The sequence below is a fragment of the Pleurodeles waltl genome, chromosome 9 (genome assembly GCF_031143425.1).
Source record: "Pleurodeles waltl isolate 20211129_DDA chromosome 9, aPleWal1.hap1.20221129, whole genome shotgun sequence".
NCBI classification, from domain to species: domain Eukaryota; kingdom Metazoa; phylum Chordata; class Amphibia; order Caudata; family Salamandridae; genus Pleurodeles; species Pleurodeles waltl.
Window position 1 is genome coordinate 873914613 of NC_090448.1, and position 19862 is coordinate 873934474.

General features: G+C 44.6%; 1 protein-coding gene across 3 annotated transcripts in view; it reads left to right on the forward strand.

Moving 5' to 3' along the window:
* The window catches only part of RPS6KA5 (ribosomal protein S6 kinase A5), a 451666-nt gene that overhangs the window by 394985 nt on the left and 36819 nt on the right, over positions 1-19862 (forward strand). For all 3 annotated transcript variants that reach the window (XM_069208183.1, XM_069208185.1, XM_069208184.1), the window contains one exon: positions 17568-17731. In XM_069208183.1, the coding sequence (XP_069064284.1) occupies positions 17568-17731 (164 nt within the window). The remainder of the gene's footprint in view (positions 1-17567; positions 17732-19862) is intronic.

Here is a 19862-nt window from a genome sequence, read left to right on the forward strand (position 1 = left end):
AGCAAAGACGACTACTGCAACTCTGTAACGCTGATCCTGCCGCCTTCTCGACTGTTTTCCTGCTTGTGCATGCTGTGGGGGTAGTCTGCCTCCTCTCTGCACCAGAAGCTCCGAAGAAATCTCCCGTGGGTCGACGGAATCTTCCCCCTGCAACCGCAGGCACCAAAAAGCTGCATTACCGGTCCCTTGGGTCTCCTCTCAGCACGACGAGCGAGGTCCCTCGAATCCAGCGACGCTGTCCAAGTGACCCCCACAGTCCAGTGACTCTTCAGCCCAAGTTTGGTGGAGGTAAGTCCTTGCCTCACCTCGCTGGGCTGCATTGCTGGGAACCGCGACTTTGCAGCTACTCCGGCCCCTGTGCACTTCCGGCGGAAATCCTTCGTGCACAGCCAAGCCTGGGTCCACGGCACTCTAACCTGCATTGCACGACTTTCTAAGTTGGTCTCCGGCGACGTGGGACTCCTTTGTGCAACTTCGGCGAGCACCGTTTCACGCATCCTCGTAGTGCCTGTTTCTGGCACTTCTCCGGGTGCTACCTGCTTCAGTGAGGGCTCTTTGTCTTGCTCGACGTCCCCTCTCTCTGCAGGTCCAATTTGCGACCTCCTGGTCCCTCCTGGGCCCCAGCAGCGTCCAAAAACGCCAAACGCACGATTTGCGTGTAGCAAGGCTTGTTGGCGTCCTTCCGGCGGGAAAACACTTCTGCACGACTCTCCAAGGCGAGAGGGATCCGTCCACCAAAGGGGAAGTCTCTAGCCCTTTTCGTTCCTGCAGAAACCTCAGCTTCTTCTGTCCAGTCGAAGCTTCTTTGCACCCGCAGCTGGCATTTCCTGGGCATCTGCCCATCTACGACTTGCTTGTGACTTTTGGACTTGGTCCCCTTGTTCCACAGGTACCCTAGATTGGAAATCCACCGTTGTTGCATTGCTGGTTTGTGTCTTTCCTGCATTATTCCTCTAACACAACTCTTTTATCCTTAGGGGAACTTTAGTGCACTTTGCACTCACTTTTCAGGGTCTTGGGGAGGGTTATTTTGCTAACTCTCACTATTTTCTAATAGTCCCAGCGACCCTCTACAAGGTCACATAGGTTTGGGGTCCATTCGTGGTTCGCATTCCACTTCTGGAGTATATGGTTTGTGTTGCCCCTATCCCTATGTTTCCCCATTGCATCCTATTGTAACTATACATTGTTTGCACTGTTTTCTAAGACTATACTGCATATTTTTGCTATTGTGTATATATATCTTGTGTATATTTCCTATCCTCTCACTGAGGGTACACTCTAAGATACTTTGGCATATTGTCATAAAAATAAAGTACCTTTATTTTTAGTATAACTGTGTATTGTGTTTTCTTATGATATTGTGCATATGACACTAAGTGTACTGTAGTAGCTTCACACGTCTCCTAGTTCAGCCTAAGCTGCTCTGCTAAGCTACCATTATCTATCAGCCTAAGCTGCTAGACACCCTATACACTAATAAGGGATAACTGGGCCTGGTGCAAGGTGTAAGTACCCCTTGGTACTCAGTACAAGCCAGTCCAGCCTCCTACAGGATTTAAAATCCAAATTTTACCAAGGCACAGGCACAATGTTGGTTCTCCTTAAGATGGAGATTGCGGAACTGGGTCAGAATGATGCCTGGCGCCACCTCCACTCCGACAAGAAGGACTACTCCTTCTGCTCTCATGTCCATTCCACCTACTCCCCATTGATTATACCTTGATCACACAGTTGCTGCTCAAAGCCCCTGAATAGGTATACATATGCTCATATGAGAGCATGCTCACTTGGCCCTGACATTAGGGATGCCCCATTCAACCCTTAAGAAAGGACCATGCCGGTGGCGCCTAAACTCCCAGCTCTTGAGAGACCCAGTCATTAGGCAAACAATACATACAGCAATCACGCACTAGTTTAGAATAATGCCAGCCAGGATCTGTCCCTACACAGGTTATGGGATGCATTCAAATCTAAAATCCAATAGGTCCTGATTGCTTTAGAGATTGACAAAGCTAGAGAGGCTCGCCATTTTGAGAATGCACTCCGCTCAGAGGTTACAGAGCTTGAAAAGCCAGAGAATTAAACTCCCTTCAGAGCCACTAATCTCAGGCTAGCTATCCTTAGTGGCCATTTAAGAGTACACAGGACTAATCATGCTGAGAGGGCACTCCTGGGCATGGGCAAGAAGTTATAAAATAGGACGATAAATTGGGCTTTCTCCTGGCACGTAAGATGCGACTCCATAGGGCTAAGTCACCTATCCTACAGAACCAGCACCCAGATGGCTCCCACACAACAGGAAAGGCTTGAAAGGGGAAAAGACTTTCATGCTTTCTACTAAAAGCTATATGAATGTGGCCCTGAAATATAGGAAGAGGTACAAGCGTACTTAGAACCTGTGACTGACCCCCAATTGACCAACTCCACTGGGAGAGTTTGGAGGCTTCTATCACAGAGATTGAGGTGGAACAGGCACTCAAATGTCTCCTGAATGGGAAGTCCCCGGGTGGCATGTCACCAGTTTTCTACAAGGTGTTGCACTCTGACCTACAGGTGCAGTTGGCACTTTTGTTTAACTCTTTCACACCCGAGACCAGCCTAACACCCTTGGAAATCAGAGATAACACTGATCTTCCAAACCTGGGAAAGATCCAGCATTTTGCACATCCTATTGATCTCTTAATCACACATGTGAAGCTATATTCTAAATACATGGCGATGCACCTGGATCACCTGCTCACAGGATCCCAGATCAAGTGGGTGTCGTTCATAACAGGCAGGGGAGTACAACAGAAGGTGGCTTGTTCACCTCTTAGAGAAAGTATGCAAATAGACCATCCATGCCTTATTGATCTCCTTAGATGCTGAAAAAGTGTTTGATAGAGTTAGCTGGGCCTTCCTGGAAGCACTTCTTACAAAAATACAGATGGGCCCTAGGATGAAAGATAAAATCACAGCAGCGTCCCTAACAGTAATCGGGGTTAATGGGCAATGCACAGCCCAAATCCGAATCACCAGGGGGACAAGGCAGGGCTGGTCACTCTCCCCACAAACCCCCCACCCCACTCCCCTGTTTGCCCTTATGGTAGAGTCCCTAGCCATAACCATAAGTCAGACTATGCTTATCGCATTTGGGGGTAGAGAACATAAATAAGTCTGTTCACGGACGATATCCGTCTTACCCTCACTGACTCACCTGCCAGCAGTAATGAAGGCTTTAGACCAGTAGTTATTAACCCGGAAACCCCCCCTGGTGCCCCCCCCCCCCCAAGAGGGCCTGCAACGCCTACTCAGAGGGTCCAAAGCTGCTTAGAACATTTTATATTATTATTAAATTAATATAGGTTATATTGATAAAGAAGAAAAATGTAAAACTGAAATTGCTAAAACGTTCTGTAAATGTGAAGGAATTTCGAATTGGAGACTAAAAATTAAGTTGCTATCTTTAGCTTGATTCATGGGAGCAGTGCAAGTGTATGAAACAGAAAATAGTGTGGACGACTGGTGGCTGCAATTTAATTCAGAAAAGCTTGAGCTTTCCCATTAACATTTTTGTTTATATTTCATATATGTTTGTAAATTAAATTAAATATTTTAGTATTTGTGTATTTGATGATTGCTTGGTTTTGCAATTTTTCTATTGTTTTTCAGTTCAAATAATTGAACTTGATTGGGCCAGAGTTTCCGCCTTCCAGTAATGACTCTTGGGGGGGGGGGGTGTCACTGGATGCCAATAATGATTCTGTGGGGGTCACTGGATTCCAATAATGATTCTGTGGGGGTCCCCGGATTATAATAATGATTCTGTGGGGGTCCCTGGATTCCAGTAATGGTTAAGTGGGGGTCCACAGAAGTCAAAAGGTTAAGGACCATTGATTTAGGCCTCTTAGGAAATGTGTCAAGATTCAGAATAGAAATAAATAAAGCCTGCTCAGTCTTACGATTAGCACTAAGGCTGCAATGGCCTTGAGAGTACTAGTGCCCTTCCGATGGGTCCCAGCAGCGATAAAATAACTCAGCCTCTACATCAGCCAAACTTGGAAATTTGGACCCCTATAAACACGGCCACCTGCTGCAAAAACGTCCCGAATGACATGAGGAGATGGATACCCCTATACTTAACATGGTTGAAAAGGATAAATATCATTAAAATTAACATCTTACCCCGACTATTCTGTATCCCTTGCAGTCCCTCCCTACACCCATGCACACCATGGACATTACCAGTCTGCAGACAAAATTACAATCTTCTGTGTGGAATGGGAAACAACCATGTATATTTACCCAGCTTCTTATGGTTCCCAGTGACAGAGGGGACTTAGCATGTCTGGACCTCTTGGAGTACTTCTGGGCCAGTCTCCTGCTGTTCATCTTTGAGTGAACACTGAGAAAGAGCGAAAGATACTGTTTCCATATGGACCAGGCTGTCATATTTCGACCCCTGTTTGATCTCGCCTGTCTCCCCACTCAGCACAGCTGAAGAGCACCCTTGACAAAGTACCTTGATCCATGGGACCACTTACCTACCAAGAAAGGACTCACACCTTCCTCTTCCCTGAACAAATCAATTGCTCAGAACACTGATTCTACTCCAGCCCTAGAACCTAGGTCCTTCACTAGTTGGGTGGACCGCAAATGTAGAACACTGCAGGATATTTTCCATGGCAGCACTACTAAACCATTCGAGCAGTGCAGACGAGAGTTTCATATACCAGAACGCTCTAGACTGCAATACTACGAGTTCTGACACCAGGCCCTACATCTCACCAATGCCCAGACGGCTGTTTGTGAACTAACACCCTTTGAGGCAATAATACATATCTATTCAGGCCCAAAAGGGCTAATCTCTAGAACCTACAAGACGACAAAGACTTCAAAGCCCTCAAGTCCACTGGGAAACAGACCTGAAAGATGGGGACCAGATCTGTCACAATATACAAAAGAAAAACCTTACGAAGTGTCCCCCAGAGGGAATCAGCTTATAAAATCTTTCTCCAATGGTATCTTACCCAGTTTGCCTCCATAAAACGTTCCCCATGGTCTCAACAAGATGGTGAATGTGTGGCAAGGGGAGGGAACTTTACTGCACCTGTAGTGAGAATGCACACTCATATAGGCATTTTGGAAGGAGATTCTTGGCCATATCAAAGGCACCTTAGGGTACCTAATCCCAGCACAACCACTCACAGTCCTCATAGGAATCATGCTCTCTAAAATAAAGGAATAACCAGTGCCGAGAAAATGCTTACACAACCAAAAAACGGGGGCCGGGTGGTTTGTAGGGGCATTTCAACTCATCACACTCTTCTGGAAAAATAAAGAGGCCCGCCTACAGATATGTGGCTTAACAAAATGTGGCAAATGCTTGCCATGGAAAAGATAACCCACACACTGATGTATTTGGACCATAAATACATAAGTACATGGCAACCCCTCAGACCATGTGGCGAGGCAAGAATTCTGTTGTTTCATAACAGTTGCGTGCCCTGCAGCTCTTCGACTGAGGTCCGGGAGGCAAAGTACACAAAACCCCCCCCAGACCACCATATGAATCCAGCTTGGTCAAGGCCGGACACACATCTCAGACTTCTACAGATACAGTGGTGACCAGCCAATGAATAGAGCGCGCCCACACCAGGTCTCATGCTCCCCTCCCCTATAAAAAAAAACAGATCAAACTTCTTTGCCACAGCCACCTGTAGACAGAATCCTTTCCCGCCTTTTGGGGATGTTGAGTGGCTGGTCTCCATTGCTTTCCTCAGTGACTGCTGCAAGTTTGGCAGATGTGAGTAGCTTGCTTCGTCCTCTGTAGATTTGTAGGTGTTTTTGTTGCAGGGTAGTACCTCTACCTCAAAACAGCAGATAAAGAAGGGAAGGTGAACCAGGAGCTCCATGGGTGCATGTCTATCCTAGCATTGAGGTTGGATCCTCCTCCTCATCCTGAAGATTTTAAAAGTGATATCATCTTACAAAGTGGTGTTCAGGTCCTACTTTCAGATGTAGAGGTCCCAGCTAGTTATGAAGCAGGGTGAGCAAGTATGACAGAGAGGGCCCAATTGTTGCAAAGCAGGATAGAGCCAGGCATAATAATATACGGGTAACTGGGTTGGCTGAAAAAAGAGCAGGAAACTCAGTGGTGTCTTTTGTGGAGGACTGGCTACAAGAGAAGGCCCACTGGAGGGTCCCTCTAAATTCTTTGCACTTGAGCAAGCACATAAAGTGCTAGCACACACCCTACACTTGGTGCCCCACAACAACCTGTGCAAGCAAGGCTATTGCACTTCTCGGACAGGGACTACCTCTTGCAGCAGGCCAGGGCAGCTGATCCCTTTATAGTAGATAATGCATTGGTATCCATATACCCAGACTAAACAATGTCAGCTCAAACTTACCGCATGTCGATCACAGCTGTGAAGAAGCAGCTATTTCCATTTCACCTGAGAGTGTAGGTGGAGTAGAAGGCGTTCTTCTTCACTGAGCCAAAGTTTGGTCCTGGATGGAAGCTATAATGCCACAGACTGCGACTGGGTACTGGTGAGTCTTGTCAAGCCTCCGGGTTTTACAAGGCAGTGTGCAAAAAGGACAAGGAGGGTGTGCTGTACAGTGCCTAGATTGGAGATCATCATTTTTATATGTTATGTTCTGGGACTGCGGGGTAGCTGTGGTCCAGCGGGCCACTGAAGTTGTTGGTGGATCCTTATTTTCTGCTCTTTCCCCCACAGCATCTCACCGCAGGAGGTATGAAGGTAGTCATTAGTTTATAAAGGGTGCCTGGTCATCGCAGTCCTAGGAGGGAGTTGTTTGGGAGATGTGCTCTTGTTAATGGGTTATTGAATGTTGTAGGAAGATGGATAATGGGTCTAGGAATGTGTTCTTTAGGCGGGTGGCCTCACTAGAACATATATGTATTTTTGATTGATGCTTGTGACAGCACCGACCCTGTGGCAAGTTAACTTAACTTGCAACTTGTGCGGACTCAACTCTCCTAGTAAGCACTATAATGTGCAAGCATACACTAAGAGACGAAAAGCACATATAGCATTTTTCTTTTAAAAAAGCACCTGACAGGATCTGAGGAGCAAGCATTACTAAAGAGATGGTGAGGCCTCATGTACTACATCACCTACTCGGCGTTTGCTGGTGGGGCATTGATCTGGGTGAGATCAAGCATGCCTTTTCTGACTCAGAAGCGAGGTATATTGTACTAATGTGTAGGGGTGGGCAGTAAACTCCTCTCTGCCGGTGGAGTTTGAGGAATTGTTGCCACTCCACGCTCCACTTGGAGAGCGGAGTTTGGCAAATACTCTGCCACCTGCAGCATGGCGGAGTTTTCCTGCGCCCACCTCTGCTAATGAGCAGGCTGGAGGACAAGGATATTGTGCTTCTCAACATTTATTCCCCAAATGTAGACCAACTGCTATTTCTGGAAAGAAAGTACCCTCACCTGTCTGCAACACTGGCTTTCCCACGAGTTATTGGGGGAGATTTTACCTTTGTGGTGGATGACGAAATCATCCCGTGTCTGGGAAGTGTAGAATGGCCAAAGCTTTTGGAAAGTGAATGAGCCAGTGGAGCTTGGTGAATAGCTTGAGGACCCTTAAATCCAGGGTAAAGGAATACTCTTTATTATTAAGGTTTGCATGGATAAATTCCTCTGTTGCACATTGCTGCAGTTAAAGGTCATTTGGGTTGAATATTTTACCATGACTTACTCTGACCACAGTCCGTTCCTTATAGTGGTACAGTGGGATCCACTTAGGGGGCGCACCCCAACGTGGAGGCTTTGTGTCACCCTACATGAGGATGTAATTAAGGCTGACTTTTTTAGGGACTCGCAGGGTGAGATAATTACTCAAAATGTTGCAAAAAACAAGGGTACAGCATCCTCTAGTGTGATGGGGAGGAAACTCTTTAAGACAGTGACAAGGGGGCATTCTCTTGCTGTCACGGTGGGGTTCAGAGCACAGCTACATGCAGATATTACTACATAAGATAAGTTAAAAGCTATATAGAGAAAGGTGGTAGGGAGGTGGAACACAGGAGCACCTTGCATCAGAAAGAGAAAAATTGGTTGACAGATTTAGGGGATGATTGAAGATCTTTTGGCAGTTTGGGGGCTAGAAATCCGATATATGCTACATAGAATTAAATCACAAAAGCCCAGGATGAGCTTGATAAAGCTAGGAAATTACTGGCTTGGCAAGTGAGCCGGGAACAAAGGCTGCCCAGATCCTGCATATCCTTACTGAATGGACTGGCTGGTGTGCTTTCATTCAGAGATAGATGCTGCCTTTAAAGCTTACTATGATGGCCTTTATTCAGCTAGAAGCAGCAATTTCACACAAGAGTTTAATAGCTATATCATATGTGCCCCCCAAAATCTTCCAGAAAAGGCGACAGCTTGAAGAGCTGAGATAAAAGAAAAAGAGGTGAAGGCAGCCATAAAGGAACTGGCTAAAGGGAAGGAACCCGGAATTTGTGGCCTACTGATTTAATTCTATGTGGCATATATCGGATTTCTAGCCCCCAAACTGCCAAAGATCTTCAATTTATCTAGGACCGCAGGATCCTATTTAAGTATCTTCCTGACTTCCTTTGTAATGCCAAATGTTGTCTATAAAATCTTAATTAAACATTTTAGTGAGCCAGCTGCTCCCTATGTTAAGGGACATTCATCCTGACCAAAATAGAATTATCCGTAGGGGCAGTGCTTTGCCCACTATAAAAAGATTAATACAGGTATTGGATGACTGTTTGACTGCCAGTACCCTTGCCTTGGTGGTATCCATTGACATTGAAAAGGCCTTTGACTCCCTTCAGTGGGACTTTTTCATGCCGCAGTGCAGGCATGGGGCTGAGCCTTGGCTTCTTGAGGTGGACAAAGTTATTGTACACTGGTCCTTTGGCTAGAGTCATAATGGGCCCTACAATTTCAGAGCCCTGTATTCTGAGCAGGGGCACGAGACGGGGTGCTTTCTTTTCAAGTATTATTTGGTCAAGAAGTGGAGCACTGACAATTCAACAGGACCTGTGCAACCAGGAGATACCAATCGGTGGACACACACACATACATAATCACTCGCTGCAGATGACTTGCTGCTTTACCTGCTTGGGGATGAGATGGATCTGAGGGGAGCAGTTGGGGCTTTGGAGGCAGGCTTTTGATGGCTTGTCTGGTCTGAGGGTAAACTGGGATAATGTAGCTACTCAATAAAAGACCCAGATGGAATTGGTATCCCACACGTACTTGGCATCGTCTTTTAGGTAGGATCAAATATTTGGGTGTCTAGATCAATAGCGTGGCTTACTGGATGGGAATTTTATGACTCCAATGAATTCTTTTAGGCAGCCTTTAGCTTTCTGGACCACACTGCCAATCATGGTTTTAGAAAGGATCCCCCTGTCAAAAATGATCATGCTGCCAAAATTGCTATGTTTTTTCACTACTCTTCCCATACAGATCTCTAAATCTGTGTCCCGTGAAATAGATAAAATCTTGTTGGCAATACTCTGGGGTATGAAAAGGCGCAGAATAGCGTTATCAAAAGTAAGAGTTCTGACAGACGAGGGAGGCATCACCACCCTTAATTTTGAGTTCTGTTATTGCTCAGCTGCAATGGTCGTGCAGATGGCATGTGGCTACTTGGGAGAGGGTGGCCATGTATAACACTTCTATCCCCTTTAGGGCTTTCCTGTATATACTGTTATTTAAATAATTTCGGAAATCACCTGTCACAGATAAAGGCGTTTTCATTCGGACGTTGCAGTTTGGTCACAGCATTACAGAGAATGCCTAAATGTCTGTTTACACTAAAGAAATACCCATAACATCCTTAATGGCTTGGCCACATTAGGGAAACTGGACGGGATTACATGAGTGGGCTGAGAAGGGCCTTTAAGTAGTGGGTAGCTTGTTTGCAGGGGGCACTAGCATGAATGTCCAAGAACTCTGCGTGGAATATGACCGACCGCAGGGTCACTTTCGGTTGCATTGTGCTTTAATGAGTATGGTACAGAAGTGGTGTAACAAGGGAGCAGAGAAGCGCCCTGAGCATGAGGCTCTGCCATAGAGTTATATCATTAATAGCTATTCCAGAGCAATTACACCTCAATACCACTCACCCTTGAGAGCTGTGCAAAAGGAGGGGGGGAGCTTGGTGTTACATGTTAAATGGGAAACAGATATGGGAGTACAAATTACTGATGCTGACTAGTCAACTATATTAAAACGCTCCTATGAAGTCAAAAAAGCGTTTGGTTTAAACTGATTCAAAACTATTACCTGCATTGTGTGTACATTATACCTTAAAGGAGCTGTACGGATCACTCCATACTGACATTCCTTCAATACTTTTAATTTATTTCTTACCTCCGACAAAACAATCAGAGGAACCGTCGCATTTACATCCACCTCCGACAGTTCCCTCTTAAACCTTCTAAAACCGAATTTCTAATACCTGATCTTGGGTTCATCGTACGGTGCCTCAAGAGGTACACCGCACGGTGCTCTGAAAGATCTAAACATTGCTCAGCACTACTACGCGTTAATATTTTACATCATAACGCATCTCCCCTTGTTAAAATTAAATGCTTTGTTACAGTTACTAATAACTTATCCTAATAACATATTATGCTTAGACACCTTTATTAATATTTAACCAAACAATTGTTTATATTTCACTTTACTCACAAATATAGTAATCCAATTTCTTCGATCTCTTTATTGCTCGCCCCAGTTACTGATTTTACTTCTTGTACCACGATCTGGCACTTTCACATTTTATGGCTCAGGCTTTAGTCAGGAATTTTCACCTTCCTCACAGCCTCTTGATCCAGGTCTGGTTGGTGTTCTTGATTCATCATTGCTCTGTTGGTTTGTTTGCTGATTAGCAACCAACTGCTTTTGTTTATACATGTCTTCTACATCCTTACTATCATACTCCATCCAATCACTTCTTTGCCTTACTTCAGTTTTATCTTTCACCAAGGTTGCATCCTTCCTTTCTCCCTTGGACACAGATAATTAACTGAAATGCCACCCCTATGGTCGCTCAATAGAGCTGAGTGGCAAAACTATTTTTCTATTCTTACAGGATCAGAACATTTGCTTTGACCCTTCTTCACCATTCCACTTCTCTTCACTCTCACCCAGTCACCCACCTTAACAGGATAAGGTTTACATCTATGTTTCTCATCATATTATTTCTTATACTTGCTTTGAGTTGTCTTAGTTTTTGTTAAACCCTCTTCGGGGACAACATCACTCTCTTAGATTCAATCCAACCCACATTATCCTTAGAAAAAGGTGTACGTCCCTTCGTTAGTTCAAAAGGACTATGTTATGTGGTAGTTTTTGGCGTGATTCTAAATGACCACACCGTCTTTAACAGTTCCTTCTCCACTCTAATTGGTTACTTATTGCTAACTTGATGATGCCCTTAATAACTCTGTTGAACCTTTCTGCAGCACTATTACCTGCAGGATGGTACACTGAAGTAGTTTTTTTCTCAATACCGTTCCTACTTAAAAAGGATTTAGGCCCTCATTATGACAGACCACCAGGGCCGCTGTGGCAGTGTCACCACCAATGGATCGGCAGTGAATACCGGCAAATTAGGAGTTTGGCATTTGGTGAGAACCTCCAGCACAGCGGAAGGAGTGATACCGCTAGTGGTATCACTAGGCGGGAGACCGCCATCATTTTTCTGCCTGTCGCACTGCCAGAAAAAGCTTGCAGTCTTGCACCCTGGTGACCGGAATAAGCATTCCTGTCACCAGGATACACTTACACATACGTCCACATACCCGCACACATGCACTCATATACTCCCACACACAAACACCCCCCACTCACTCGCATCATACACCCCCATTTACACTAACATACATACACAAACACCGCACTCATACACGCATTCGCTCCCCCAGCGCATACATACATTCACACATCCTTCCCCTGCACTCCATACATACATTCACTCCCCCGCCCCCCTGCACCATATATATACATTCACCCCCCTCCCCTCTGCACCGCATACATACATTCACTCCCCGTTCACCGCATACATACATTTACACCCCCCTGCACTGCATACACGCCGTAACCCGCTCTGCCCGTTCACTCACACAAATACGCACCCCCCTCCTCATCCACTGACACAAACATTCACCCCTCCACTTACACATACACTCACCCCTCTCCCCCTCCACTTACACACTCACCCCACTCCCCGTCCACTTACCTACACATGCACACGCTTACATGCACTCACCCCTTCCATCTGCTCAATTGCACTCAATCGCTCATACCCTCACACTCATGCACTCACCCGATCCACAAACTCACTCACCCCGCTCTGCCGTCCTCAAGCACTCACTACCCCACCCATCCACACTCACTCACCCCCATCCACACTCATTCACCCCATCCACAAACACTCATTCACCCCCATGCACAAACACTTATTCACCCACCACCCACAATCACTCACAGACGCAGACACGCACCCACAAACACCCCCCACAAGTCATCCGGGAGGGGACGGGTCCTGGCGCTTCCACCGCCGGCAGCGCCTCGCCATCTGGACACCGCCACACCGTATTACGGTTTGTAATACGGTGTGCGGTCTCTTGTTGGCGTGGCCGTACTGGTGGCTGCACCACCGACTGCCAGCACGACTGGTCTTGGAATCCCACCCAATTTCGATGGGAATTCAGAGATCAGCCGTATTAGGGCAGTCTTAAGACCACCAGCACTGGCGGTATTTCGGTGCCGGCAGCTTCGGGGGTCTTTGTAAAAGACCACCGAAGTCGTGATGAGGGCCTTAAACACATCCGAAATAAATTGCGGTCCATTATCACTCACCACCATCTTTGGTAACCCCTCTTTTAGAAATAACTTATCCAGTACACTTACTATTACATTAGTATTAGTATTGCGTACAAATTCCACCTGTGGCCACTTCGAAAAATTATCTATAATAACAATTACATACCATTGTCCCATGTTTTCACAAATAGGACCCATAATGTCCATGCTAATTCTCTCCCAATGCATGTTGGGACTGTTGATAGGGTGTAGTGGTGGTTTCAGAGTAATTTGTGTTTTATTCTCACAAAGAATACAATTGCTTACTTTCCTCTTTCTGTCCTTGTCTAGACCAGGCCACCAGTACAAGTTCTTCATTCTACATTTAGTTTTACTGATTCGTAGGTGCCCTCCATGACAAATATCTAATATTCTTGATTTTAATGAATCTGGTGGAATGGCCTTTACATTTCTCAGTATCAATCCTCCTTCTAGAGTTAATTCATGTTTAACTTCCCAAAATGTAAACAATTGGTTTTTGAATTGTTTTTCTCAGGCCATCCATCCTTCACCATCTTGCACACTTCCATAATTATTTCATCTCCTTTTTGTGTCGTATCCTACTCTTCACACTTGGCACCAAGAATTTCATTCAGAATGGTGCCCACAAACCATTCATCGTAATCTATCTCCTTAACCTCAATCAAGGGTAGAGGCACCCTGCTTTAGAAATCTGCTACTACATTTTTTGCCCCTGGCATATATTCCACATCATAATTATACTCCATTCATTTAATGACATGCGGGCTAGTCTGGAAGATGCATTATATAACCCATTTCTGGTTAAAACCTTGGTGAGTGGTTTGTGGTCACTACATAAGATGACTTTGACACCCCAAATGTACTGTCTCAAATATCCCATGCCCCACAGACAAGTGAGTGCCTCTCGCTCAATCACAGAATACTTCTCTTCTGTAGGTGTTAATGAGCGGGACGCAAATGCAACTGTACACTCTTTACCAGCCTCCCCAATTTGAGTCAAAACCGCACCAATACCTTTACCACTTTCATCCGTAGTTATCACACTTTTCAATGTAGGGTCATACCCTCGTAATGGGGGTGCATTAAATATATCAGTCTTTATCGTTAACCATGCCTCCTGACATTTGTCAGACCGTTCAAATTTATTTTTAAGTTTTAATAATTGACGCAAATGATAGCTTTTTGTTGAAAAAATGCTCACAAATTCAGAATAAAACTCTGCTAATCCCATAAATGCTCTCACTTGATCTTTATATTTCGGTGTATAGGAATCTCTAATGGCTTTTAATAATTCATCCTTAGGTTTAATCCCTTCTCCTGTAATTTCATGCCCCAAATAAGTGACTTGGTTACTAGCAAATTTTCATTTGCTGTCCTCCGCTTTTAAGCCTTTCTCTGCCAAGATTTGCATAACTTGTGTCAATTTCTGGTCATGTTCCTCCTTGTTCTTACCCATTATTAGTATGTCATTTGGAAAAACATTGCATTGTTTATCCCCTTGACTATCTTATACATCAACCTTTCAAACATGGCTGTAGTTGAGGCCAGTTCAAACAGAACTATTTTAAATGTGAAACAATGAAAAGGGGTCACAAATGTTGTTAAACCCCTACTTTTAGGATCTAGTGGCACTTGATGGTAAGCCGCTTTTAGGTCTATTGTGGTGAACCATTTCATGCCCTTAGTATGAGATAACATCTCATAAATTTTTGCCAATGGAAATTGATCCACCAGAATATTCCTATTAAGATCTCTAAGGTCCACACACAATCTGATCTTATTATTCGCCTTCTTTGCCACTACTAGGGGTGCAACCCTTTCAGCAGATTCCACTTGTTCATTCACACCTACTGACAACAACTTCTCAAGTTCAGTTTCTACACTTTCTCTCAAGCCAGTGGGAATATTCCTGGCTTTGTGTATCTTAGGTTCTACACTAGATTCTATCACAATCGTTTGTTGAAATCCTTTGAGTTCGCCTATTTTCCCTGAAAAGACCTTAGGAATGTTTCCCAGTATGTTTTGTCCATTCTCTTCATCAGGGTGTAACAATAGTACAGGTTCAGGGCTATTTGGATTAAGGGTAATGCCCAATTTTCCTTGATCCTCCCATCCTAGTACTGATGGACTTTCATCTGAAACATACAGTTTACTTACAGCCTCCCTATTCTTAAACTTAAAAAGCAATTCTCTACAGCCCACTGAACCTATGCTTTCTCCATAAATGTTTTAGGTGAAATGTCAGGATGCTCCAAATCTATCCCTAAAATAGGAGCAGATTGTGAATACCATATTTTTATGTTGATAATCGTATATGGCGAGCCTGAGTCTGCCATAATGGATATGTTTACACCACCTATGTACATATTGCACATTGGTTTCTTACAGCGATTATCCATGCTTAAAATATCTTTATCAGTACTTAGCACCCATAAGTTTAAATCTTCCTCCACGTCTGATTCATCAGATGACGCCTCGATGTTTGAATTTAACATTAAAATACTTTTTTTTTTGCCTTTCTTCTTTTGACATACTTTGTGAAAATGTCCTACAACCTGACAATTTGAACATTTTTGTTTCCAAGCAGGACATTTCCAGTCACTGGCTAAGTGTGCACTGCTCCCAAATCTGTAGCATTTTCTTCCTGATAACCGTGTATCCATTGTCTTTTCTCCATCTTGTTTTTCTGTCTTCTTATCAAACTGCCTTTGATGAAACTTTGTTCTTTTCACCTTAGCCACCCTTGTACTCTCATGCTCCTTTTTCTTTTCCTCCGAAAGTACTGCCTTTGCTCATCTTCCAATTAATTCCACCATTTTTAATACATCAATAACGTCTTGCAAGGGTGATTCTCCTTTAGCCAATGAAGTATCTTAAATAGATGGGTTCGCTGCCTGCATAACTATCTGATCTTGGATCAATTCATCATGCAATACACCAAAAGGGCAAGTAAGGACTAAATCCTTTAAGGCTGCAACATAGTCTTCAATTGACTCATCCTTAGTTTATTTTCTATGAAAAAATTTATATCTATCCACCGCTACACATACTGTGGGTTTAAAATATGCATCCAGATCTTCCAGCGCATCATTAAATACATCTCCTTGACCCTTTGCTCGGCTTCTTTTTTCTATACGGTTGTATATTTTTAGTCCACCAGGTCTTAGACAGTGCAGGAGTATTCTCTTTTTCTTAACAGGAGTTCATTCATTGTCCTCCTCAAAAGTAGCTAGGTAATTAATGAAATATTCACACCACTCGTCCCATTTCAATGTTGGTTCTCCTGACTTAGATAGAAAAGCTTGTGGAGGGGAAAGATCTCAAATGTTTCCTGTGGCCATTGTTTTAGTTCTATTATATAAATGTGTCTATAGTATAATGTTATAGATTGTAACTGTGTATCTCCTTGCGATTAAATGTACAAATCAGTAGTTACAAATTGTATTTTATTCCACAATGCCCGCAAACCTTTTTTGGTCTTTTCTCTCTATCATGCGCAGGTCCCTTGCTCGGCCACCTTAGGCCCGTCTTACGGCTGTGGCTAACTGGATGAATTGTTATGCTTTAAAAATGAATGGAGAGAAGACGGAACAGATGATCTTGGGGTCATTCCCTTCTGCCCTAGCTCAACCTGGGATGGCCCAGTGTTTTAGGCTCCCCTCCCTCCCCGAGCCTGCTATAAAAAGCCTAGGGTTCTGGCAGGGTAAAGCACTAACCATGGATATCCAGGCCACAAAACTAGCCGCCACATGTAATGGGATGCTTAGAATACTGAGGAAAATCCTTCAAGTGCTCCCTTTTCCCTCTTAAAGAATAGTCCAGGCGCTCATCCTTCCCTGCCTTGATTATGGAAACTCATTGTACCTGGGAGCCCCTAAGTCGGTGATCAGGAAACTTCAGGTGGCATAGAACGCCACAGCCCACCTAATTTACAATATTCCCAGACATCTATCCGCCCAGCGTGGGCTCATAACCCTTCACTGGCTCTCGGTGGCCCAGAGGATTAAATTTAAATCCCTCTGCATCGCCCGCAGAGCCCTGACAGACGCCGGCCCGACACTTTGCCAATCACTGATCATCCCTTATATTCCCACCAGAGGCTTGCAATCTACCAATGCCCTGTCACTAGTTGTACCTTGCTTTATAAGAACTAAAAGTAGAGGCCGCTCATTCCAATACAATGTTTCAAAGCAGTGGAATTCTCAGCCTCTCCCCTTATGGGCCCTGGGTACTGAACAACAGTTTCGCAAGCATTTAAAAACCTAGTTGGTTGCTCAGTCTCTTTGAAATGCCCAGTTTCTGCTCGGACTGGTCCCCCCAGTCTCTTTCTGACTGGTTTTGTTGCATACTTTAGCGCTGGGATGTCTAAGGGTAGCTATGCGGTCTATAAGAGCCGCTTGATAATGATGATGATTTGCCGAGCAGAAAGCAATCCAAGGTGGAGTTGGTGCCTACGCAAATTGTGTAATAAAGAAGGTGTTGAAGCTTCTTTGGGGGAATTATTTTTTAATATTTGAGCCCATCATTAGATCTTCGGGGTATGAGGGCATGTGTATCTACTGCACCACACACTAGGAACAGATGCTTTCAGAGTAAGTAACATTTTCCTTTCCAAATATATACATGAGTACACCTTTTGGAAAGAATTAAGCTGCATTTCTTGTGTCACTTTTTGTAAGTGCTGAGGTCATAGTTGTTTTCCTACTCCTTCTAGGGCTTCTTACGGTGGATCCAAATAAAAGAATAAAAATGAACAGCTTGAGGTACAATGAATGGCTTCAAGATGGCGGTCAGCTTTCATCAAATCCATTAATGACTCCAGATATCCTGGGCTCTTCTGGTGCTGTTGTACACACTTGTGTTAAAGCAACATTTCACGTAAGCATAAACGTCCTTAAACTACCTACCTGTGGGGTTCATTTAACTGCTATAAAATATTTCACTAATAGCAACAGACAGGACATTCCTTGTCACGTTGAACATTCTCATCAAGTTTCTGACAGAATTTAGAAGTTTTCATCAATGTCAGGTCACCTGCATTAGGTGGTTTTGTGCCAGCTACTCTTCTGAAAGATGTCGTACCATATGCAACAAAGCAGGTCCCTAGAGATGCAGTTGGTGATATCAGAATGCTTCCCAAATGCCAAAATCAAGTGGTAGTGCAGTTTTCTCAGATTTTGAATTTTTTTTTCTGAGGGTTTTTCTTTTCTATGTTCACAGTCTATTCTGTAATCCACAGATGTCTGTGTCACCCACACTGCTGAATGTGCGTTGGCCTTACCCGACTCAAGCATGTAAGACCCTGTACCCCCTTGCAACATTGATTCATAATGGGGAGAAAGTCAGCAAGTCGAAAGAAGCATACAGAGGGACAGGTTTGGAGAGAAGGCCCCAGGAGTCACAGACTATACAAAAGATTGAGAACTTTTTAGTGCAAGCAGCATTAAAGATTATGCAAAATCTCAGCAAGATCAATATTCTTTAATCTTGTGTGTGTAACAGAGGGGAGAATGGTACAAACTCTTATGAGTGACACTCATGCAGTTTCAGGAAGATTCATGATACTGGGGGAGCAGAGGAAACTGCTCTGCAGTCAACTTGTTTGAGCCCTCTTCAGAGGTGGTTATGGAACAGGCAATGAGTGTGATAGACTTAGAAGATATAGGGGTTTACAGGGTTTATCTGCGGAGAACACATGGATGTGGTAGAATTGATCAGACCAGTTCCAGGATATGCATTAAACCGACAAAGCTAAGGATAGTTATGTATGGAAGAGTGAGCAGGGCTAGTGTGTGAGAAGGTTAAGCACCTACTGGAAACAGCTTTGGTCATTACTGGCTTCCCAGCTGACTGAAAGTGCATGGAGCACCCTTGTTTGGAAACACTTGGTATGCAGAGATTTTTTTGTAGTGTTTATATAATGCAAACCTGGCACAAGGGTATTGGAGAGCTTTACATAAGAACCTATTACATTACTCAAGGTCATGTTTTTTGTTTTTTGTTGTCTTTTTTTTCAGGCATGGGGGGTTCTTCCACGCCGTGGACGTAATGGTTACGTCTGTGGCTGCGCAGCTCAGGCGCCACGGATGTAACCATTACGTCCAGGTACCGGCCCTCGGGGGAAGCGCTAGCGCTCCTCCCGAGGGCCGCCCCCCCCAGGACAGGGCTGGAAGGGGAATCACTTCCCCTTCCACCCTGACCCCCCAGTGACGTCTGATGACGTCAGCACGTGATCGCGTCCAGCGCGATGCGGAAGAGAAATGCTTAGCATTTCTCTTCCGCTCGGGAGGAGGGGGGCCGGCAGAGGCATGAAATCCTTTCATGTCTCTGCAAGCATTTCTGCTGCCCGATCACAATGCGATCGGGCAGCAGAAATGCCCACTAGACACCAGGGATTTTTTTTTTTTTTTTAGGTAATTGTCAAGAGGGGAGTGGCCCCTTGGCCAAGGGCAACTCCCAAAGGGGCCAAATCATTTTTAGGCCATTTCTGCCCCATCGGCCTAATATAATTAGAAACCCCTAGACACCAGGGATACATATTTTTTGTTGTTGATTTTTTTCTTTTATGTGTCGGGCCAAATAATTTTTAGGCCATTTCTGCCCCCACCCCCCCAACCAAGGGGGCAAGGGACGTTCCCAGGTGACCACATTTTTTTCTGCCCCCCTGGGTAGTTTTGTATCTGATAATTTTGATGTGTCCAGATAGTGTTTTGGGGCATTTCCTGTCGCGGGCGCTAGGCCTATCCACACAAGTGAGGTACCATTTCTTATCAGGAGACTTGGGGGAACGCTGGGTGGAAGGAAATTTGTGGCTCCTCTCAGATTCCAGAACTTTCTGTCACCGATATGTGAGAAAATAAAGTGTTTTTTTGGCCACATTTTGAGGTTTGCAAAGGGTTCTGGGTAACAGAACCTGGTGAGAGCCCCGCAAGTCACCCCATCTTGGATTCCCCTAGGTGTCTAGTTTTTAAAAATACGCAGGTTTGGTAGGATTCCCTAGGTGCCGGCT